Source organism: Onychomys torridus, chromosome 22 (assembly GCF_903995425.1).
Source record: "Onychomys torridus chromosome 22, mOncTor1.1, whole genome shotgun sequence".
Classification (NCBI taxonomy): domain Eukaryota; kingdom Metazoa; phylum Chordata; class Mammalia; order Rodentia; family Cricetidae; genus Onychomys; species Onychomys torridus.
The window spans coordinates 2,644,766-2,662,249 of record NC_050464.1 but is presented as its reverse complement, the minus strand read 5'-3'; the positions used below and the strand labels follow the sequence as shown (position 1 = coordinate 2,662,249).

At 47.1% G+C, this 17,484-nt stretch overlaps 1 protein-coding gene across 5 annotated transcripts in view; it reads right to left on the bottom strand.

Annotated features, from left to right (window-relative positions):
- Katnal1 (katanin catalytic subunit A1 like 1) overlaps positions 1-11,847 on the bottom strand; it is a 53,145-nt gene extending 41,298 nt beyond the window's left edge. The window contains exons 1-3 of one of the 5 annotated variants that reach the window (XM_036172273.1): positions 11,614-11,847; positions 3,428-3,603; positions 1,498-1,658 (exon numbers count right to left, since the gene is read on the bottom strand). In XM_036172273.1, coding sequence (XP_036028166.1) covers positions 1,498-1,658; positions 3,428-3,589 — 323 coding nt within the window. In that variant the 5' untranslated portion in view covers positions 3,590-3,603; positions 11,614-11,847. Of the gene's footprint in view, positions 1-1,497; positions 1,659-3,427; positions 3,604-4,265; positions 4,396-11,061; positions 11,414-11,563 lie in introns of those variants that run through there. The other 4 variants (XM_036172274.1, XM_036172272.1, XM_036172276.1 and 1 more) reach the window with 4 other exon arrangements.
- Positions 11,848-17,484: the final 5,637 nt, after the last annotated feature.

Genomic DNA, 17,484 nt, shown 5'->3' with positions numbered 1-17,484 from the left:
TTCGCTTTAAGCCAGAAGTATATTTTGGAATTAATGACTTCTAGGAAAAAATGAGGCACTCCATTAATTACTTGTACAGGGACAATGTGGTGTTCTGACAGACCACTCAGAGCCCCCCCCCCCTCTCTCTCTCTCTCTCTCTCTCACTTTCTTTTTTCAGTATTTCCTCTGGAGTTTCCCAGAGAATAATCATGACTCCTGAAATGGTGCCCTCTGAGGGGTGAGGGCTACCTAAGCCCAAAACACATCATTTTCCTTAAAAAAAAGAATTCTCATCTAGTGCCTGCCTTTACTAGGGAAATCACAAACCACCTGTAACTCAGTAGAAGAAATTCTAAAATAATTTAGGTGGGTGAGACGGTACAGAATGTAATCCTGGCACTTTGGAGGCTAATTCAGGAGAATCAGAGAGAGAGGCCAGCCTGGGCTACATGGCAAGTTCCAGGACAGCCTGGTCTACATAGCAAGGTCCTGTCTTAAAACAAAACAACAAAATTAACCATTTTTCACAATCCTTTAAATGCTTTTGGAAAACTTCAAGAGAGCAGTTACTTGAACAGATGACCCCAGCCACTGACCAAAGGAAAATAGATTTCCTATGGACAGCACTCTGCCCCCAGGCCCCCTTCACAATGCAAGAGACAGAAGGGCAGCCCAAAGACCTGACCTCAGGTCCCGCTCTAACCTGACTCACGCGGCCAGCTCTCCCAGGCCTCGGTCTCCTAACTCTGCATTTAATGGAGTTGCTCAGTGTTGAACTCCTTCCATGGGCAAGCCTCTGTGTAGCAAAGGACATTTGCTGTGTGGCTTCTAAGTAAACAAAGTCTTGGCCCTGGCCTGACATCGCTTGCCCTCTAATCCTGAAGAGATAAGCAAATCCAGCATGCCACCTGCAAACCTAGGCGACCAGAAAAATGCTTCAGTCAGCGGACAGCCACCTGAGGAAGATGAGCGGCTCAGAGGGGTGAATTACGGGAAGTCCTTGGAGAAAGAACACCTGTGCACAGACAGAAACCAGGGGAAGAGAGCGTGTAGACAGGGTCAGAGGAGCTGGTGGGGATAAGCCTTCCACGCCACCCCACGGAGTCAGACCTTTAAGCAATGATAGGCCAGCCACTGACAAGTACAGGTGTCCCCTCTACACCAAGGCACTGGCAGCCCAACCACATGAATCCAGTCTCCCCACTGCTCACTGGAAGGGGTCAATCTTCTCAAACAAACACCAAGGTGTGGTGCTAGTCTAAAAGACTTTTCTTAACTGCTAAGTGGCCAGACAGGTGACAACCATAAGGCCACAAAAAAGCAAAGGCAGGACACGGATATGCCTCTTCTTTGACCGAACATAAGCTCTGGACCCCACAAGGAACAAACATGATAAGTATATTAAGCTTATGAGCCCCCCACCACCGCCACCAAATGTTTCAGCGAAACTGTTCAAATAAAGCTTCACTATGAGCACGGTTATCTAGATGTTCCTATCCACCGAGTTTCACTTACCTGTGCTCTGCAGGGACAGGGGGTGGCCAAACTGCTGGGTCTCTAAATGGTTCATCTGGACAAGACACAGGGAAGTCTGGGGGCTTGTCGACTTTAAAGCTTTCTAACGTGCTGACGATACTCTTAACTTGTTCATATTCTTCCAAGAGTTCTTGCCGTACCTTAAGAAAGGAGACGTTACGTTAGAAGTGCAAATAAATAAATTACTACAAAGTGTAAGCTTTCTTTAGTGTCAGCCAAAGTGTGCAAAATGAGTCACAGAAGCATGTGACAAACAGCTATTCCGAGTGATAGAGTGAAGCAGCGGGCCATGGGGGCGAAGGCTGCATTACATGCCTCTTAACAAAAGGAAAGGCTGTGTGTCTAATAAAGAATGCTATGCCCAGCGGCAGTGGCGCACGCCTTTAATCCCAGCACTCGGGAGGCAGAGCCAGGCAGATCTCTGAGTTTGAGGTCAGCCTGGTCTACAGAGCAAGATCCAGGACAGGCTCCAAAACTATACAAGAAATCCTGTCTCAAAAAAAAAAAAAAAAAAAAAAAAAGATGCTGATTATTAATATAGATTAAAACAAGCATTTACATCAGTAACATGTTATTTAGATACTATGCTAAATCTTTCAATATTCTTAGAGATTAAAATAAAATTGGTCAAAATTGCCATCTCCATTTCCCATCCCCACAGTCATTAAGCATGAAATGCTTGCCCTGAGAGTCTGGCCACTGCCAGACACTGCAAAGGATCACACACCACCCAGCCTTACTTATGATCCCCTTCCCCTCGGCCTCTTTTGGTTTTCAACTCTTTTGAGTCCTGGATAAGGTTTAGCTTGAGCTAAGTCAAGATTTTCCATACATTTAAAAAACATAACTGAGTACCTACCATGTGGAAAGTATTGTCTTCAAATTTGGCACCCATGCTAATTCTCAAAAGCAAACAATGACGGGGAAAGTTGTATTTATAAACTCATTTTTAACAATTATAGTAATCCTTTAATCAGAAAGCACATTTAACCCCAAAGCAGAGCAGAAGAAATCTTCCCGGAACAGTGTATTGAAAAGAACACAGGAGGACCCCAATGAGAGGAACCTGCCAGCATGTGTGGCCCTATAACACAGTACACCGGAGCATTACATGCCAGACCCAGTGTAAGGTACACACACCAGTATCTCAAGAGAAACACACCCCACCTCGAAACACAAGCACCCTGCCTGTGAGAGGCAAGAAAAATGGAGACCCAAGAATTTCAACCAGGTTACAGCAACTGTACTGTTCTTACTCAGTGCAATTTGGTAAATCTTATGCTGGAAACTAAGCCAAACTAATCCTCAAAACTTAGTGAAGCCTAATTTCTGACTTGAGGAGAGATGAAGGGAGGCCTTGGAAAGACACCAGAGGAAACAAAGCTTCAAAGACAAGTGCTGTCTGACTTTGTACTTTCATTTTAAAAGGATTTTAAGTTACAAAAATAATTGGGGAAATTATAATTCAAGTTCGCATTAACTGTACTATTATCTAATCAAGTTGTATAGTCAAGAAGACAGAAACAATGTTAATGTCTTGATTAGATTACCAGTCCATTTGTATTTGTAAGGAGACTTTCAAGGAAACCTTTATGAAACAGATCAAAACTACAAACAAAAATGAGGGAGGGGAAGCAACAAGAGGTAGCTAATTTTAAAATGTTCAAAATTAAGAAAGCCTTCAACTACAACTAAGTGCCCTCAAAGATGAAAACGCATGGTCAGAAACACAGAGACCATTGAGAAGGTGGTCTACAAGAACCGCACCAAGAGTGAAATGTCAAATGTATTTCAGTGTTCTGACCAATCAGGAGAATGTGCAAATTCTCCGGCTAACTTCCACCTCTGCTTCCTCAAGTTAACAGAACCTGGCCGCCATGGCACATGGGACACTTGTGAGCTGTCCTACCTGATGCCACTTCCCTTTGACAGCCGGGTCTCTCACTGACTGGCAATGTCTCTGGATCTGCTGTATCACTCCCTGGTAGTACACCATGGAGGAGTCATAATTTCCCAGAAGCGCATACTCTCGCCCTTTCTTTGCGTTGTCACAAATCTCTGCCAAATTCATCTTCTTTCAGATACCTGAGGATAAAATACAATGCTTTTCTTAAAGTTCTTAGCACTGATTTTAACCATTATCACTTTTGTAACATGTGCATCAAACTGGTTTGAGAGTCAAAACAGACCTAAAATCTAAGTTTCCAACTCTGTAAATGAATACACAGGTCACAGAACATCCAGGGAGACAACGGTGAGAGTCACCTAGGTGATAGACAGCTGGTTGATTTATGAGGGGAAGTGGACATGAGCGCTCCTTGCTCATTTATTACTACACCAACTCTGTCAGATACATCCACGAGATTCTGTTCTGCTCGGCTACTTCTTTATAACATCAAAAGACATATACAAATATTGTTAAGTATCTTAACATTCGCTGTTTTAGCTGAGACTCTTCGACCCCAGGAGTAAAAGATCTCACTTTACACTTTGGAAGACAGCCTATGGATGTCCACCATCATCTAGATGCCATAGCTGCATCATGCAGCAACACTAAGTATGAATTAAACTGTGAGAGATGTCTGAATCTCAATTTGTCCTCCTCCAACATGCATCTCTCCTGCATAGGGAAGAGATGATCAGACAACTCTCATGAGCTGGCTCTCTCCCACCGCTGAGCCATCTCCCCATCCTAACTGATGCTGTCCTATTGGAACATCCATCTGATGCCAGGAATGCCCTCTGACCTTCTGGTTTCTAGGCCAGTCCTTCAGCTCAGCAATGCTGGCTTTTCTCTTGACTTTCTCAGAGTCTCCCAGTCACCCAAGGCTTCTCAGCATAGACACTTTCCTCCCAAGACCACAAGCATACAAAGTCCTGAAATACAGAGGAAGGGACCTTAGGAGAGGACAAATCACCTGACTATCTCCTGGAAGAGCAAGCCAATTAAATGTCTAATAAAGAAAGTAGAAATGTTCCTCCTGCCTTCCTAGGGAATTACACTTTAGTTTGGGTAGCCAGACTCTCCCAACATAGACAATGGAATCAATCAGCTCTGGGCTCAAGTGAGAGACCATGCCTCAACACATGGGGTGAAACGTAAAGGGGGACCCTCATGTCACTCTCTGACCACCACATGATTTGTTCACACACATGCCAGTGCACCTACACACACATGCACACCCCCAAACATCCATATACACATGCATTCACACCACACACATACATTTAAAAATTTTCAAAAAGAAATGCCTAGAAGATCAGTAAATTATTTCTCTGAGTCTATCCAGGAGAATGTTTCCAGAGAAAAGTCAACCTTGGGGAGAAGGCCTGCCCAGAATGTGGGTGTCAGCATCTCACAGGCTGGGGACCCAGACAGAAAAGGACACATATTCTCTTTGCTCCCTAGGTGCCACAGCTCTGTCACCATGCCCTTCTGCCCTAATTCACTACCTCAAGAAGAACTGGAAGCATGGAGCCAGCCTACCATCAACTGAGCCCCCAAACCATGAGTGTCAAACCAGCGTCTTCTTCCTTTGGGCTACACATGGCTCATACCTGTCACAACGAAGTCTTGACTCTTGTTTATGACTAGCTAAGTCTCAATGAGGAGACCTAGAAACACAAAGTTCCCCATGAATTCTGTTCTTCTAGGGTTGCTGTCTGGCAAATTACTTACATTATTAATTCTGCTAACATGTACAGGTATACCATTATGTAGGAAAAATATTTTGATATAACGAAAGGGCTGGCATCCTTTTTAGTAAAGGTTTGGACAAACATTTAAATTCTAAGGACTAAAACAAACAAAATAGAGGATAACAGATAAACAATTATGAGATGAAACTTTCTATATTCTATAGTGATAAAATTAAAAAATATAGATAGCAGTAACTCTGTAAAGCAGGTCTCCTAATGAAAAGAATCAACTCTCTTCAAAGCTTAGGACTGAGTTAGTGTTCCCTACCTTCAATCAAAGCACCAGGTCATTAACTGGTTTTTAATAATGCTGTGTATATTTTCATCTGTGAAGTCTTTTCTTAAGTGACTAGGTGCCAACAAGTTTGGTCCTTCCACCTAATGTTAGCAAGCTGCAGCCACGTGATTTCCGGTCAGCAGAGTCACTGCTCAGAGAGTATTTAAACAATGCATTCTGCAGATTATTCAAGACCAGTTAATGAGTAAGCTGAAAAGAACTTCAACAACACAGTTAAATGGATATCTAATATGGAAGTTTGAATCAATGTCTGGAAAAGATGCTAAAACCAGTCTGGAAGTCTCAGAACACGGACAGCCACTATGAGAAAGAATAGAGATGTCAGTCAGACAGTGGTGGCGCACGCCTTTAATCCCAGCACTTGGAAGGCAGAGGCAGGAGGATCTCTGAGTTTGAGGCCAGCCTGTCCACAGAGAGAGTTCCAGGACAGCCAGGGCTACACAAAGAAACCCTTGAAAATGAAAACAACAGCAAAAGGAAAGGAGATGACACTGACTTCTGACCAACTTCTGAAAGCTGAACAATACTGACAGTGTGTAGGAACACTAACTGCAGCAATACTTTCCTGCAGTCCTGGCTTTGACATAAACACCTGTTCCATCTTGGAATGTGTAGGGTGGACTCATTATGAAATATTACCGAGTTTATGGCAAAAGCAAGCCCTTGGTGTTCAATAAGAGTGGCCGAGGGCAGTTGCCCTCATTCTGACAACTTCCCATCTCTATCCTCAGCTTAAAACCTGCCTACTGCTAAGCCATCAGGCAGCTATGTGGTGAAGGTGAGGGAGGGTGTTACTCCTACACTTGACACAAGCCTACGGAACTGACAGCAGCTAAATCCGTAATGGAATTCCAGACACTGACCCTGCACAGACCCTGACTATGGGATAGATATATAACTGCAAAACACCAAAGAATTAATGACAGCTAACCACAAGCTTCACCTGGCTCCATTGTCATAGTGTCATAACCATGTCCACCTGAGCTCAATTCCATTCTACAGATGTCTACAAGCATCCTTCTAATGCAGCTTCGAAGATTCAAGTTGTATGGAATTGATGCTCTGGTGTCTAAAACACTGTATGTGTCCTCGATGCTCCCAACACACACTGTTGGTTCAAACTCACTTTTCAATCACTTCAAGCTCAGCGATGACTTCCCAAATAAACAACTGAGCAGTATTGCTAACATCTGCCATCTCATCAAGAGCCAAGGCAAACCACTCAAAATCATTTCCTTGGGTTTTTAATTGATTAATGGTGCCCTCAACGCTTCGAGCAACCATTCATGCCAAAAGGCTAATCATTTTAAACAAGTTTATTTTCTCCAGACACAATTCTGTTGCCTGCTGCAATCCATCTCCCCATTGGTCAACGACTTCCTGGCCTGGCTAACAAATGAGCTGTTTGTAAAGTGCCCAGCAGCCTGCTTCGTTCCCACTTCTCAGTTCCGTGAAGACAGACTGGGAGAGGTATCCATGTTAAAGCTTGCTGGTTCGGCCGGCCTTTGCAATCTTAGGCGACTCGGTCTGTTGTATTGTGCTCACTCTGGTGACAGTGGTATGTCCCAACTGTCCCTCTCCAGCACAGCCCCTGTGTCATGGCACAAGCACACTGCTTCATCCCCCGCCTCACAGCGCTCTAAGTATTCCAACTGCATGTTTCCACCTCTTCTTGTTCTGACAGGAGTGTGCACTGATAAAAATAATAATTTAGGTGTTCAGTTTAGCACCAACACTCAGCTGACGGCGTATCACGCACTTGTACAGAGCCTGTGCAAACACCACTTCATCTCTGACACAAGTACTCAACTCTGCCATTCCAGAGAGGCAGCAGCCATAAGCGTACATCCCCAGTTGAGTGTGGCTGCACCCCAAGACCGCTGACGTACACACACTGAAATTGGAATCTCCTTCCATTTCTGTGAGTTATCAACTATTAGAAAAGGGCAAAAGTCACCCCTAGTTGGCAGGTCTTTCCAGAATAGCCCGCTGGGTACTGGCCCCTGGAATGCAGTTTGCTGGAGTTTTCTCAGAGCTCCCTCCTTTCATTTGAGGGCAGGGGGGATGAAACCCAAAAGCAGCAGAAAGGAAAAATGTGATAAAGAGAAGAAATCATGCCAGGAAAGGTGGGTCATGACTTTAATCTCAGCATTCAGAGGCTGAAGCAGGTGATCTCTGAGTTCAAGGACAGCCTCATCTATATAGTGAGTTCTAACTAGCCAAAGCCACAGAGTGAGACCGTCCCTAAAATAAAGTAAAATGTGAATAAATCAATCAAAAAATTTAAAAAACAGAAAAAAATACAAAACACTTCAATCTGGCCAAAAGAAGATTCTTCAGAAAGTTCAATAAAATTAAGAAGCTTCTAGTGAGGCTGGGTGGTAGTGGTGGTGACGGCGGCGGCGGCGGCTGCGGCGACAGCTGCACGCCCACCTTTAATCCCGGCACTCGGGAGGCAGAGCCAGGCGGATCTCTGTGACTTTGAGGCCAGCCTGGTCTCCAAAGCAAGTTCCAGGAAAGGTGCAAAGCTACAGAGAAACCTTGTCTTGGGGGGGAGGGGGAAGCTTCTAGTGATGCTGGCTAGGAAAAAGGGGAAATATTACCAAAATCGGACTACAAACTTCAGAGAGTGAAAGGCCAAAGAACTTACTGAAACAGACAAGTCTGTGAGGTCACAACAGACCAAACCCACTCCAGAAACATTAAGAGAGAGCGACCTCAACTGTCCTGTGTGTCAGGGAAAACGAGTTTACTATTTACAGCCTCCCCAAAATACTCCAGCCCCAACAGCCTCACATGTGAGTATTGAACCACTGTCTTTGGTTGTTTTCATGCTTTACTCTTTGGGGGGCCTGCCACCCAGCTCCCAATAAATCACGTAGGGAGGCTTATTATTACTAATGAATGCATGGCCCTAGCTTGTTTCTAGCCAGCTTTTCTTAACTTAAATTACGCCAGCTCCCTTTTCCCGCTGGGCTTCTACCTTTCTCTTACTTCTCTATATCTTACTTTCACTCCGTGGCTGACTGACTGACTGACTGGCTGACTGACTGACTGACTGACTGGCTGGCTGACTGGCTGACTGACTGGCTGGCTGACTGACTGACTGACTGACTGGCTGACTGGCTGGCTGGCTGACTGGCTGACTGACTGGCTGACTGACTGGCTGACTGGCTGGCTGGCTGGCTGGCTGGCTGGCTGGCTGACTGGCTGGCTGGCTGGCTGGCTGGCTGGCTGACTGACTGACTGGCTGGCTGGCTGACTGACTGACTGGCTGACTGGCTGGCTGACTGACTGACTGACTGACTGACTGACTGGCTGAATGTCTGACTGTCTGACTGACTGACTGACTGACTGACTGACTGACTGACTGACTGACTGGCTGACTGGCTGACTGGCTGACTGGCTGACTGGCTGGCTGACTGACTGACTGGCTGACTGGCTGACTGGCTGACTGGCTGACTGGCTGACTGGCTGACTGGCTGGCTGGCTGACTGGCTGGCTGACTGGCTGGCTGGCTGACTGACTGGCTGGCTGGCTGGCTGGCTGGCTGGCTGGCTGGCTGACTGGCTGGCTGGCTGGCTGGCTGGCTGGCTGGCTGGCTGGCTGGCTGACTGACTGACTGACTGGCTGGCTGGCTGGCTGGCTGGCTGGCTGGCTGACTGACTGACTGACTGGCTGACTGGCTGACTGGCTGACTGACTGACTGACTGACTGGCTGACTGACTGACTGACTGGCTGGCTGGCTGGCTGGCTGACTGGCTGGCTGGCTGGCTGGCTGGCTGACTGACTGACTGACTGGCTGGCTGGCTGGCTGGCTCCTGATGTCCTCCTCCTTTCTTTTCTCATTCCGTGATCCCTCTTCCTTTTTTTCTCCTACTTATTCTCTCTGCCTGCCAGCCCCACCTATTTCTCTCTCCTGCCTTGCTATTGGCTGTTCAGCTCTTTTATTAGTCCAATCAGGTGTCATAGGCAGGCAAAGTACCACAGCTTTATGGAGTTAAACAAAATTGCAACATAAAATTATGCATTACATCTTTGCATCATTAAACAAATGTTCCACAGCATAAACGAATGTAACACATCTTAAAGTAATATTCCACAACAAGAGACACTCTCCAGAAAGAAGAAAGAATGTTTTCAACTCATATTTGAAGACTGTCACTGATTCTAAAACCAGACATAAGAAAACTACACGCCAATATTCCTCATGATCATGGATACAAATTGTTGACTTTTTGAACCAGTCCTACACTATATACCACAAGTCTTCCTTGGTCTCTGTGGACAGCCTCAAGCCCTTCTAAGTGGTTGTGGAAACTGCGCCAGTGCCTGGGTCATGAGCTGGACACGCCTAGGTTGAAGTCTCAGGTTCATGGCTTTGGAAAAGCTCCCTAAACCCATTTCATCACTAAGCAACAGTAACTGCTTCGCGTTTTCTTTGTGAGGTTTGAATAAGGACTTCAATGCAAACCACTGTGTAGAGTGCCTCACACAGATAAGTACTGAATAAATGGGATCGTTCTTATTGAAATTACTGTTCCTACCACACAGTTGTGAGGAAATGAATGTGTGCTGTGTAGGAGATGGCCATCTTCTATTCATCCCTTTGGTCCCACTGCCAGACATAACAGCTGGCAGTGGATAGTCTTACACTTCTTTTATTGAATAAAATTTTAAGACCTCAAATCTCTACACTATATAAGATCTTTCCTTCATCCTCACAGCCTATTTTGCCTCCTTATACAAAAACAAAACAAAAAGCACTACTTTAAAATTTAAAGATGTCAGCACAATTGAGAGAAAATAAGTTTAATGCTCCTGGTCTTATTTTTGCTGTTATTTCTAAAAACACATACGTTCAATAAGAATAGTAAGTCTATAACACTGTCCAGAACGTCCCAACTTACCCCATATAGTACCAAATGTGAGGTTATCAATCTATTGGAAACCTTAAAGGATGCTGAGGGCCAGTGTTCCAGATCTGTCAGCTTCCTTCCCACTAGGCCTTTCACTCAGCTCTTGCCGCTAAGCTGTGTTCCACAGCATGGCATTTAAAATAGTAATAATAATTTTTTTTTAAGATAGGGCATAGCATGTTTCATTCTGAAAACACGCTCCTCAGAAATTCTGAAAAGAAAAATTATTTAGGATAACCAAGGAAAATAACGCCACACGTTGTCTTTAAAAACTATTTGCTTTAAAAGTTACCTAACCATTTAAAGTTTAACTAGACTTCAAAGTAGAACCAAAATATGTGTAGGCAACGTTCAGGCTGGTGAATGGGGAGCGGAGAGGGAAGGGACGGTCATTAGTCCACAATATTGAACCTCATAGCTAAAATGCAAAACGGTTTTTAAAAAAAAGAAAAGGAAAAGAAAAAAAAAAAAAAAAAAAAAAAAAAACCAGACACCGCCAGGCAACAGTAGCATCGTTCATCCGCTCTCACTCTTATCCTTTTAAATATTACTGTTCTCTGAACACACATTAATGAATGGGTTTAATATGCCAACAGCGCTGAGCTACTTGAAAATAAGCAGAAATACCTAGAAGTTCACGGGGAAAGGCAAAAGGCCTTTTAATGACGGGTTCGTCGGGTCTCTCAGCCACCTTGTGCCATACATACGGTTCTGCACCGGGAGGCAGCGCCCTCGGAGGCCCAAGCCCCGCGAGGTGGCGATGGGGCGGGGCCGCGAGTGCGGTGGCTGCGGGGCCCGAGCGCAGCGCTCAGGCCCACGGCTCACCTGCGCTTCCCCAGCCCGACGCACCCTGCCCGGTCCAGCGACCACCCCGGAGCCCCCTGCAGACAAAGAGCCCCATTAACGCTCTCGGGTCCGCTCCCAGCTTATCAGTCGGTCGCCGCGCTCCGGACCGCTGGGCTTTGTAGTTCTCGGGACCCAGTCACCCAGCCGCAGCGGCGAGCCACCGAACTACAAGACCCATGATGCCCCGCGACCGAGGCTACAGTCCCCGCGGCTCTCGGACTTTCCCTCCGGGGGAGCGGCCTAGTGTCCGGCCGCTAAGGGGATGCGGACTGGGACTGCCCACCTGGGCGCCGCAGCCCGCCTCTCCCCGTCACGCCGGGCCCTCGGGCTCACCACCTAGATCCTGTAGGTCAGGGCTGTCAAGAGGTAGGGCGGGGCGGGGCCGGCCAGCCGCGGCCCGGAGTCCGTTAGTTCGCGGCCTGGGTGGGGCGGCGGCGGCGGCGGCGCACGGTTGCCATGGCAGCCGCGGCAGCGCTGCAGCGAGGGTGTGAGGTTGAGTCAGCTCTGGGAGGAGCTTGGGTAGCCCGGCTGTCGGGAAGGATGCGCTGGGGCGAGTGGTGCGAGACCTCTTCTGGCGCGATGACGAGCCCCAGACCCTGGGCACCTGACCACACGCACCTGCCACGTTCGCGCAGGACGTGGGCGGCGGCCGGGCCCATCGGTCTAAGGACGCGCCCTCGCTGAGAGCCAGCCTGGTGGACTGGAGGCCGCTCGCAGCCCCCTCCTGCCGTGCTCCGGGGAGCGGAGTGGGAGCGAGCCATTGCAGAAGATGGCGTGTGCACACAGCCTGCAGGAATATTCGGGACTCGTTGGAACTCGTAAATGGCACTGAACCCCACCCATCGAGTTCGAAGCTGTCATGTGCCTTAGGCAGTCGTTCGCTGACTCTCCAGGATCGCCAGTGTAGGATGGGCCGGGATGAACAATCTGGGCTCCTCACTCGGCGTCCAAGTTAACTGCTTGGTAGCTGATGACTCGGGCACCTTACCTATCTGTTCTGACGTCTTAGTCTGCAAAATAGAGATATCCCTCCGTTCCTGTGAGAAACTTCAGTTCTGATGAGGCAGTATCAAAGTCTGGCACCTCACAGATAGCTTTCAGATGCTAGTGATAAAAGCCAAAATATTTGGCTAGCTGTTGAAGGTGGGTTGGCTGAGGGGGAAGTTGTCCTGTACTGATTAAAATGTGCTCTACCTTGCTAAAGATTTAGGTTAGGGAAGTGTCTGTAGTTGCCAGAACTCATGGAATGGAACAGTTAAGATTTGCACGTTTTACTGTATTCAAATTTACCTCAAAGGGAATGTAATGTCAGAGCTCTGATATAAACCCTAGGGGTATTCTAGGCCCAATCTCCAGCGTTTATAGATGAGGAAATTAAGAAATTAATAAAGGAAGAAGAGAATTACTGGCCTTGATATTTTCCCATAATGTCTTTTGAGAAATTAAGGCCTGGAATGTAGCTCATTTGTAAGAGTCCTTACATGGAAGGAAGCCATGGGTTTGATCCCCAGCACCACATGGTGGCACATACCTGTAACCCCAGCACTGAGGAGAATGGAGGCCGGAGGATCGGGTGCTCAGGATCAACCTCAGCTACACAGAGTTAAAGGCCAGCGTGGGCTATGTGAGAGTCTGTCAGAGACAGAAAAAAGGACAGATAAAGTATGATGGAGCTGGGTGTAGTGGCTCACAACTGTCATTTCAGAACGTGGGAGGCTGAAGCAGGAGGCTTGCCTCAAATGTGAGGTCAGCCTGGGCTACAGGGTGAGACTGTCTGGAAAAGGTGGGGAAGAAGGAAAAAGGTTGAAAGAGCATACTGCTATTTGTCAGAATCACCTGTCAGTGGGGGGTCTGGTTAAAAATGGTTCAAGTCTGTTGCCCACCCCTGTGGAGATGCCTGGTCTAAGACTGGACTGTCCATGAGGGACACACACAGTCTGGGGCTCACCTCTGGTTCAGAGTTCTTTCTCTGACCACTTAAGGCTTCCTCACATCTTACCTTCAACTGTTCTGTTCTCTCTCTGTCTCTCTGTCTCTCTGTCTCTCTCTGTCTCTCTCTCTGTGTGTCTCTGTCTCTGTCTCTCTCTGTGTGTCTCTGTCTCTCTCTGTCTCTCTGTCTCTCTCACAACACACACACACACACACACACACACACACACACACACACACACACAATTAGAAATCCTTCCTCTAAAGGTCCTTTGTTTCTCCCCTTGCGTTTTCGTCCACCAACTCCTGTCCCTTCAGCAGGAGCCACAACTTGCCCCACCCACCATTTCTACAGAGCCATCTCTGTAGAAATCCTAGTCTTCTCTTTATGCAGTATTTTCCCATCTCCCAGCCAGTGCTTACACGACTACCTACCATTACTAACCTGGTTACCAAAGTATTTTCCTACACAGCAGAGAAAGTGCCCCCCAAAGGAACACCAGTGCCAGGAATTACAGGGTTCTTTCTTTTCCAGGGGCTGTGAAGATGGCACAGTCCATGAGTGTTTGTCTTGAAAACACAACACAAGGTCTTGAATTCAATGCCCAGAAGCAATGGGGCGGGAAAAGCCAGGTGTGGCCACACAGTTTGTGACCCCAGCACCAGGGAGACCGAGCCTAGCCTACTTGGTGAGTTCCAGGCCAGTGAGAGACTCTGGTGGGGAAAAGTAAACAGAGGGATGGTGGCACCTGAGAAACAACTGCTGAGGCACCTCTGACCTCTGTGTGCGTTTGTACATACACACACACACACATACATACACACACACACACACACACATTTTTCACATCATAGCATATATCCCCATATTCTATTGATTTAGTCCGTTTGCATAGGACCTGTCTATCTTCATAGTGGCTGTAATTACTACATCTGTGAGAGTGCTTTGTCTAATAGAAGTGTGAAAGCAGATGGAAATAGCCAGAAGCTGTTCTAAAGAGAAAGGAGAAATCAGAACTCTGTGTGGTCTAGCTTATAAAGAAGTGACAGCGTTTAATTCATAAAGTCAAGGACAAAAATCTGAAGCAGAGTGACATCTCTAGAGAAGCAGCACTTGGACCTGTCACCTGTCACTTTGTCTCCACAGCTCTGCACAGATAATGAGCGTGTGGATTCTTTTGTACTAGATCTGCGCCCAGCTGAACACCTGGCTTTGTAGTAGGAATGGGGGCCACCTGACCCATCCATCCCTCATAAAGTTTTCCTTGTGACCGTAGCTTGTCTCTGCAAGGCAGCTGGCCAGGGTTGTAGTGCAATCTGCAGCCGTGAAAAGGACACCAAAGACAAGATTCTGATGCCTGGCCGCCTGGATTTTCGGTGCCAGGATCGCAGAAAATCAGCTTAGTGGGACAAGCCATTTGGGAACGGGTGACAGCAGAGACAGCAGACAGCTGCTCGTGTGAGCTAGGGTGGGTGATCATGAAGGCCATTAGCCACTGAGGCATAGCCACAAGGCCCCAAGGAGCTCTGGAGGAATAAGAACCAACAACAAACTTTTCCATATTTCACTGGATACTTTGGGTCTCAGTTACTGTTCTATTGCTGTGAAGAGACACCGTGACCAAGGTGACTTATAAAAGAAAACATTTAACTGGAGTTTCAGGGTTATTAGCCCATGATCATCACCACTAGAAGCATGGCAGCAGGTAGGCAGCAGGCATGGCACTGGAGCAGTAGCTGAGAGCTTATATATTGAGACAACAACCACAAGGCAGAGAGAGAGAAAGCTAACAGGACATGGGCGTTTGAAACCTCAAAGCCCATCCCCAGTGACACACCTCCTCCAACAAGGCCACACCTCCTAATCCTTCTCAAACAGTTCCACCAACTGGGGACCACCTATTCAAATATATGAGCCTATGGAGGCCATTTTCATCCAAACCACCACACTCTTTGTTGTTAAAGTGATCATTAACACTGTGCAAAACCAACCCCAAAACTGGGGCTGGAAAGTTAATTAATCTCGCACTCTTATAAGGAGACATAACATGTCTGATGCAGTCATATGTTCCTCTTGGGGTCTGGGTCTTCTTAGCCTTAGCTTTTGATGTTGTTGATCACCCGTTGTGGTGACCCATGACCCTTGCTCTCTTCAAAGCCTCCTATCTGACCATTGCATTCTTCCCCAACTCCTCTACCAGTTCCAAAAGTCTCACCTCCACACCTATCCCATTTTCAGGGTTTCACCTCCCAACTCTCGTGGATGCTCTCTTTCTGGTCCTGACACCCAATCTCAGAGTCACACCCTGTGCATCCTTGCCTGGTTCCTTTGCTTCTGTTCACCTGTGTGGCCACCCTTGACATCGTACCTGCCCTGCAAAAGTTAACTGAGGCTTTACATGAACTCTTCTCCTAATCATCTCCACTCACAGTATCTCCTGCCACTCACTCACTTATCAAGAAATCTACTGTCTGTCTGGTTATAGCCATCTGTTTTTTATTTATTGGCTTTTGGAGTTTCTCCTTACTATAATTGAAACTTTTCTGTGTATTTTTGGGTAATTCCCCAAATGCCATCAAAGATAGATAGATAGATAGATAGATAGATAGATAGATAGATAGATAGATAGATAGATGACACATGTGTAGGGGTGCACATGTGCATACATACCTATAGAGGGCCAGAAGTCACCCTCAAGTATCATTCCTCAGGTACCATACACCTTGTTTCTTTGAGACAGGGTCTCTTGTCTCTCACTGGCCTAGAACTCACCACACAGTTTGAGCTGGCTGGGCTGTGAGTCCCCAGAGATCTGCCCCCTAGAGCTAGAATTGCAAGTGTATCACCAGGCCCAGCTTCTTTCATATGGGTTCTGGGGCCTCACACTATGTCTCCATGCTGGTTCAGCAAACACTTTACCAACACGTACGTTACAGGCGGTCCCTTACTTCCCCTGTAGCTCCTCCTCCTAAGACTATAGTAGTCCCTTCGTGGACGATTTTGTGCAAAGGCCACCGGTGCATAGTGATGAATCATATATGCTGTTTTCCCCCAAAGACACACTGTGATTGAGTTTAGTTTATAAGTTATCCATAGTAAGAGGTTAACAATAATAATAGACTAGGATAATGATACTATAATGAAATTACCTAAAACTTACAAATTGTATGGGGTTTGGTGGTCCACACCTTTAATCCTTAGGAGGCAGAGGCAGGCGGATCTCTGTGAGTTTGAGGCCAGCCTGGTCCACATAGTGAGTTCCAGACAAACTAGTGTTACATAGTGAGACTCCCTCCCCTTTTTTAAATTTTCTCTGGAATTTTCCATTTCACATTGTGAACCTTTGTTGACTGTAGGTAAGAAAGCCAAATCAGGAATAAATGGGCTAACTGTATACAAAACATCTGTGACCACTTAATACAAATATCCCTGGAGCTTGGGGAAATAGGTCCACATGTATTCAGCAGGGGGTACCGGGCAGTCATGTTTCTGGGAGAGGAGGCAGTAGGGAAAAGCATTCAATGCTGGAGCTTCTGTCCTCCCAGGCTGGAGCACTTTCCTCACTGCGTCCTGGCCTGTGACACAGGTCCCAGGTCATCAATGTGACAGAGCTCCTGTAGCAGCTGGCCTGGATCCATGTGAACCAGACTATCCTCAGCCTCGTGGTCCTCCTGCCTCAGCCTCCAGGAATGCTGGGAGTACAAGTGCTGTGCTGCTGCCCTGGCATCTTAGTAGTTCCAATGTGAGCAACAAGGTCAAGGAGAACAGAAATGTGTGCAATTCAAAGTCTGGAGCACGTTCTCACAGGTGAGGGAGCTTAGGAAGTCACTGGGCCCTTCACGACTTCTGCCCCTCCCTCCCACTGTATTGGTAGAGCAGGCCCTGGCAAAGCATGCTCCTCCTTTGCTCTCTGCCCACAAGGGGTGCTGGGGAAAGATCAAAGCCTGAGGAGATGGGAGGCCTGGGAGCCTGAGGGCAAGTCTCCAGGCTGCAGCATAATCCTAGCTCCACCCTCGCCCCAAGCTATCAGCTCAACCAGGCAGTATCCTTCCTACAGTCAGGCCCTGTGGCCCCACCCCCTCCTCCAAGCTTCTGGACTCTGATAACCCCCAGACATGGTTCCGCAACCTTGGAGGCCACAGCTGCCTCTTGAGGTTATTACATACAGCATAGTGAAATAAAGTAATATTTTCCACTGTGCCATCAGACCAAACGGAAGAAGCAGTTACACCTTAGTGTGGAACACGTCTTAAATAGACAGGTGTCAGGAGGCC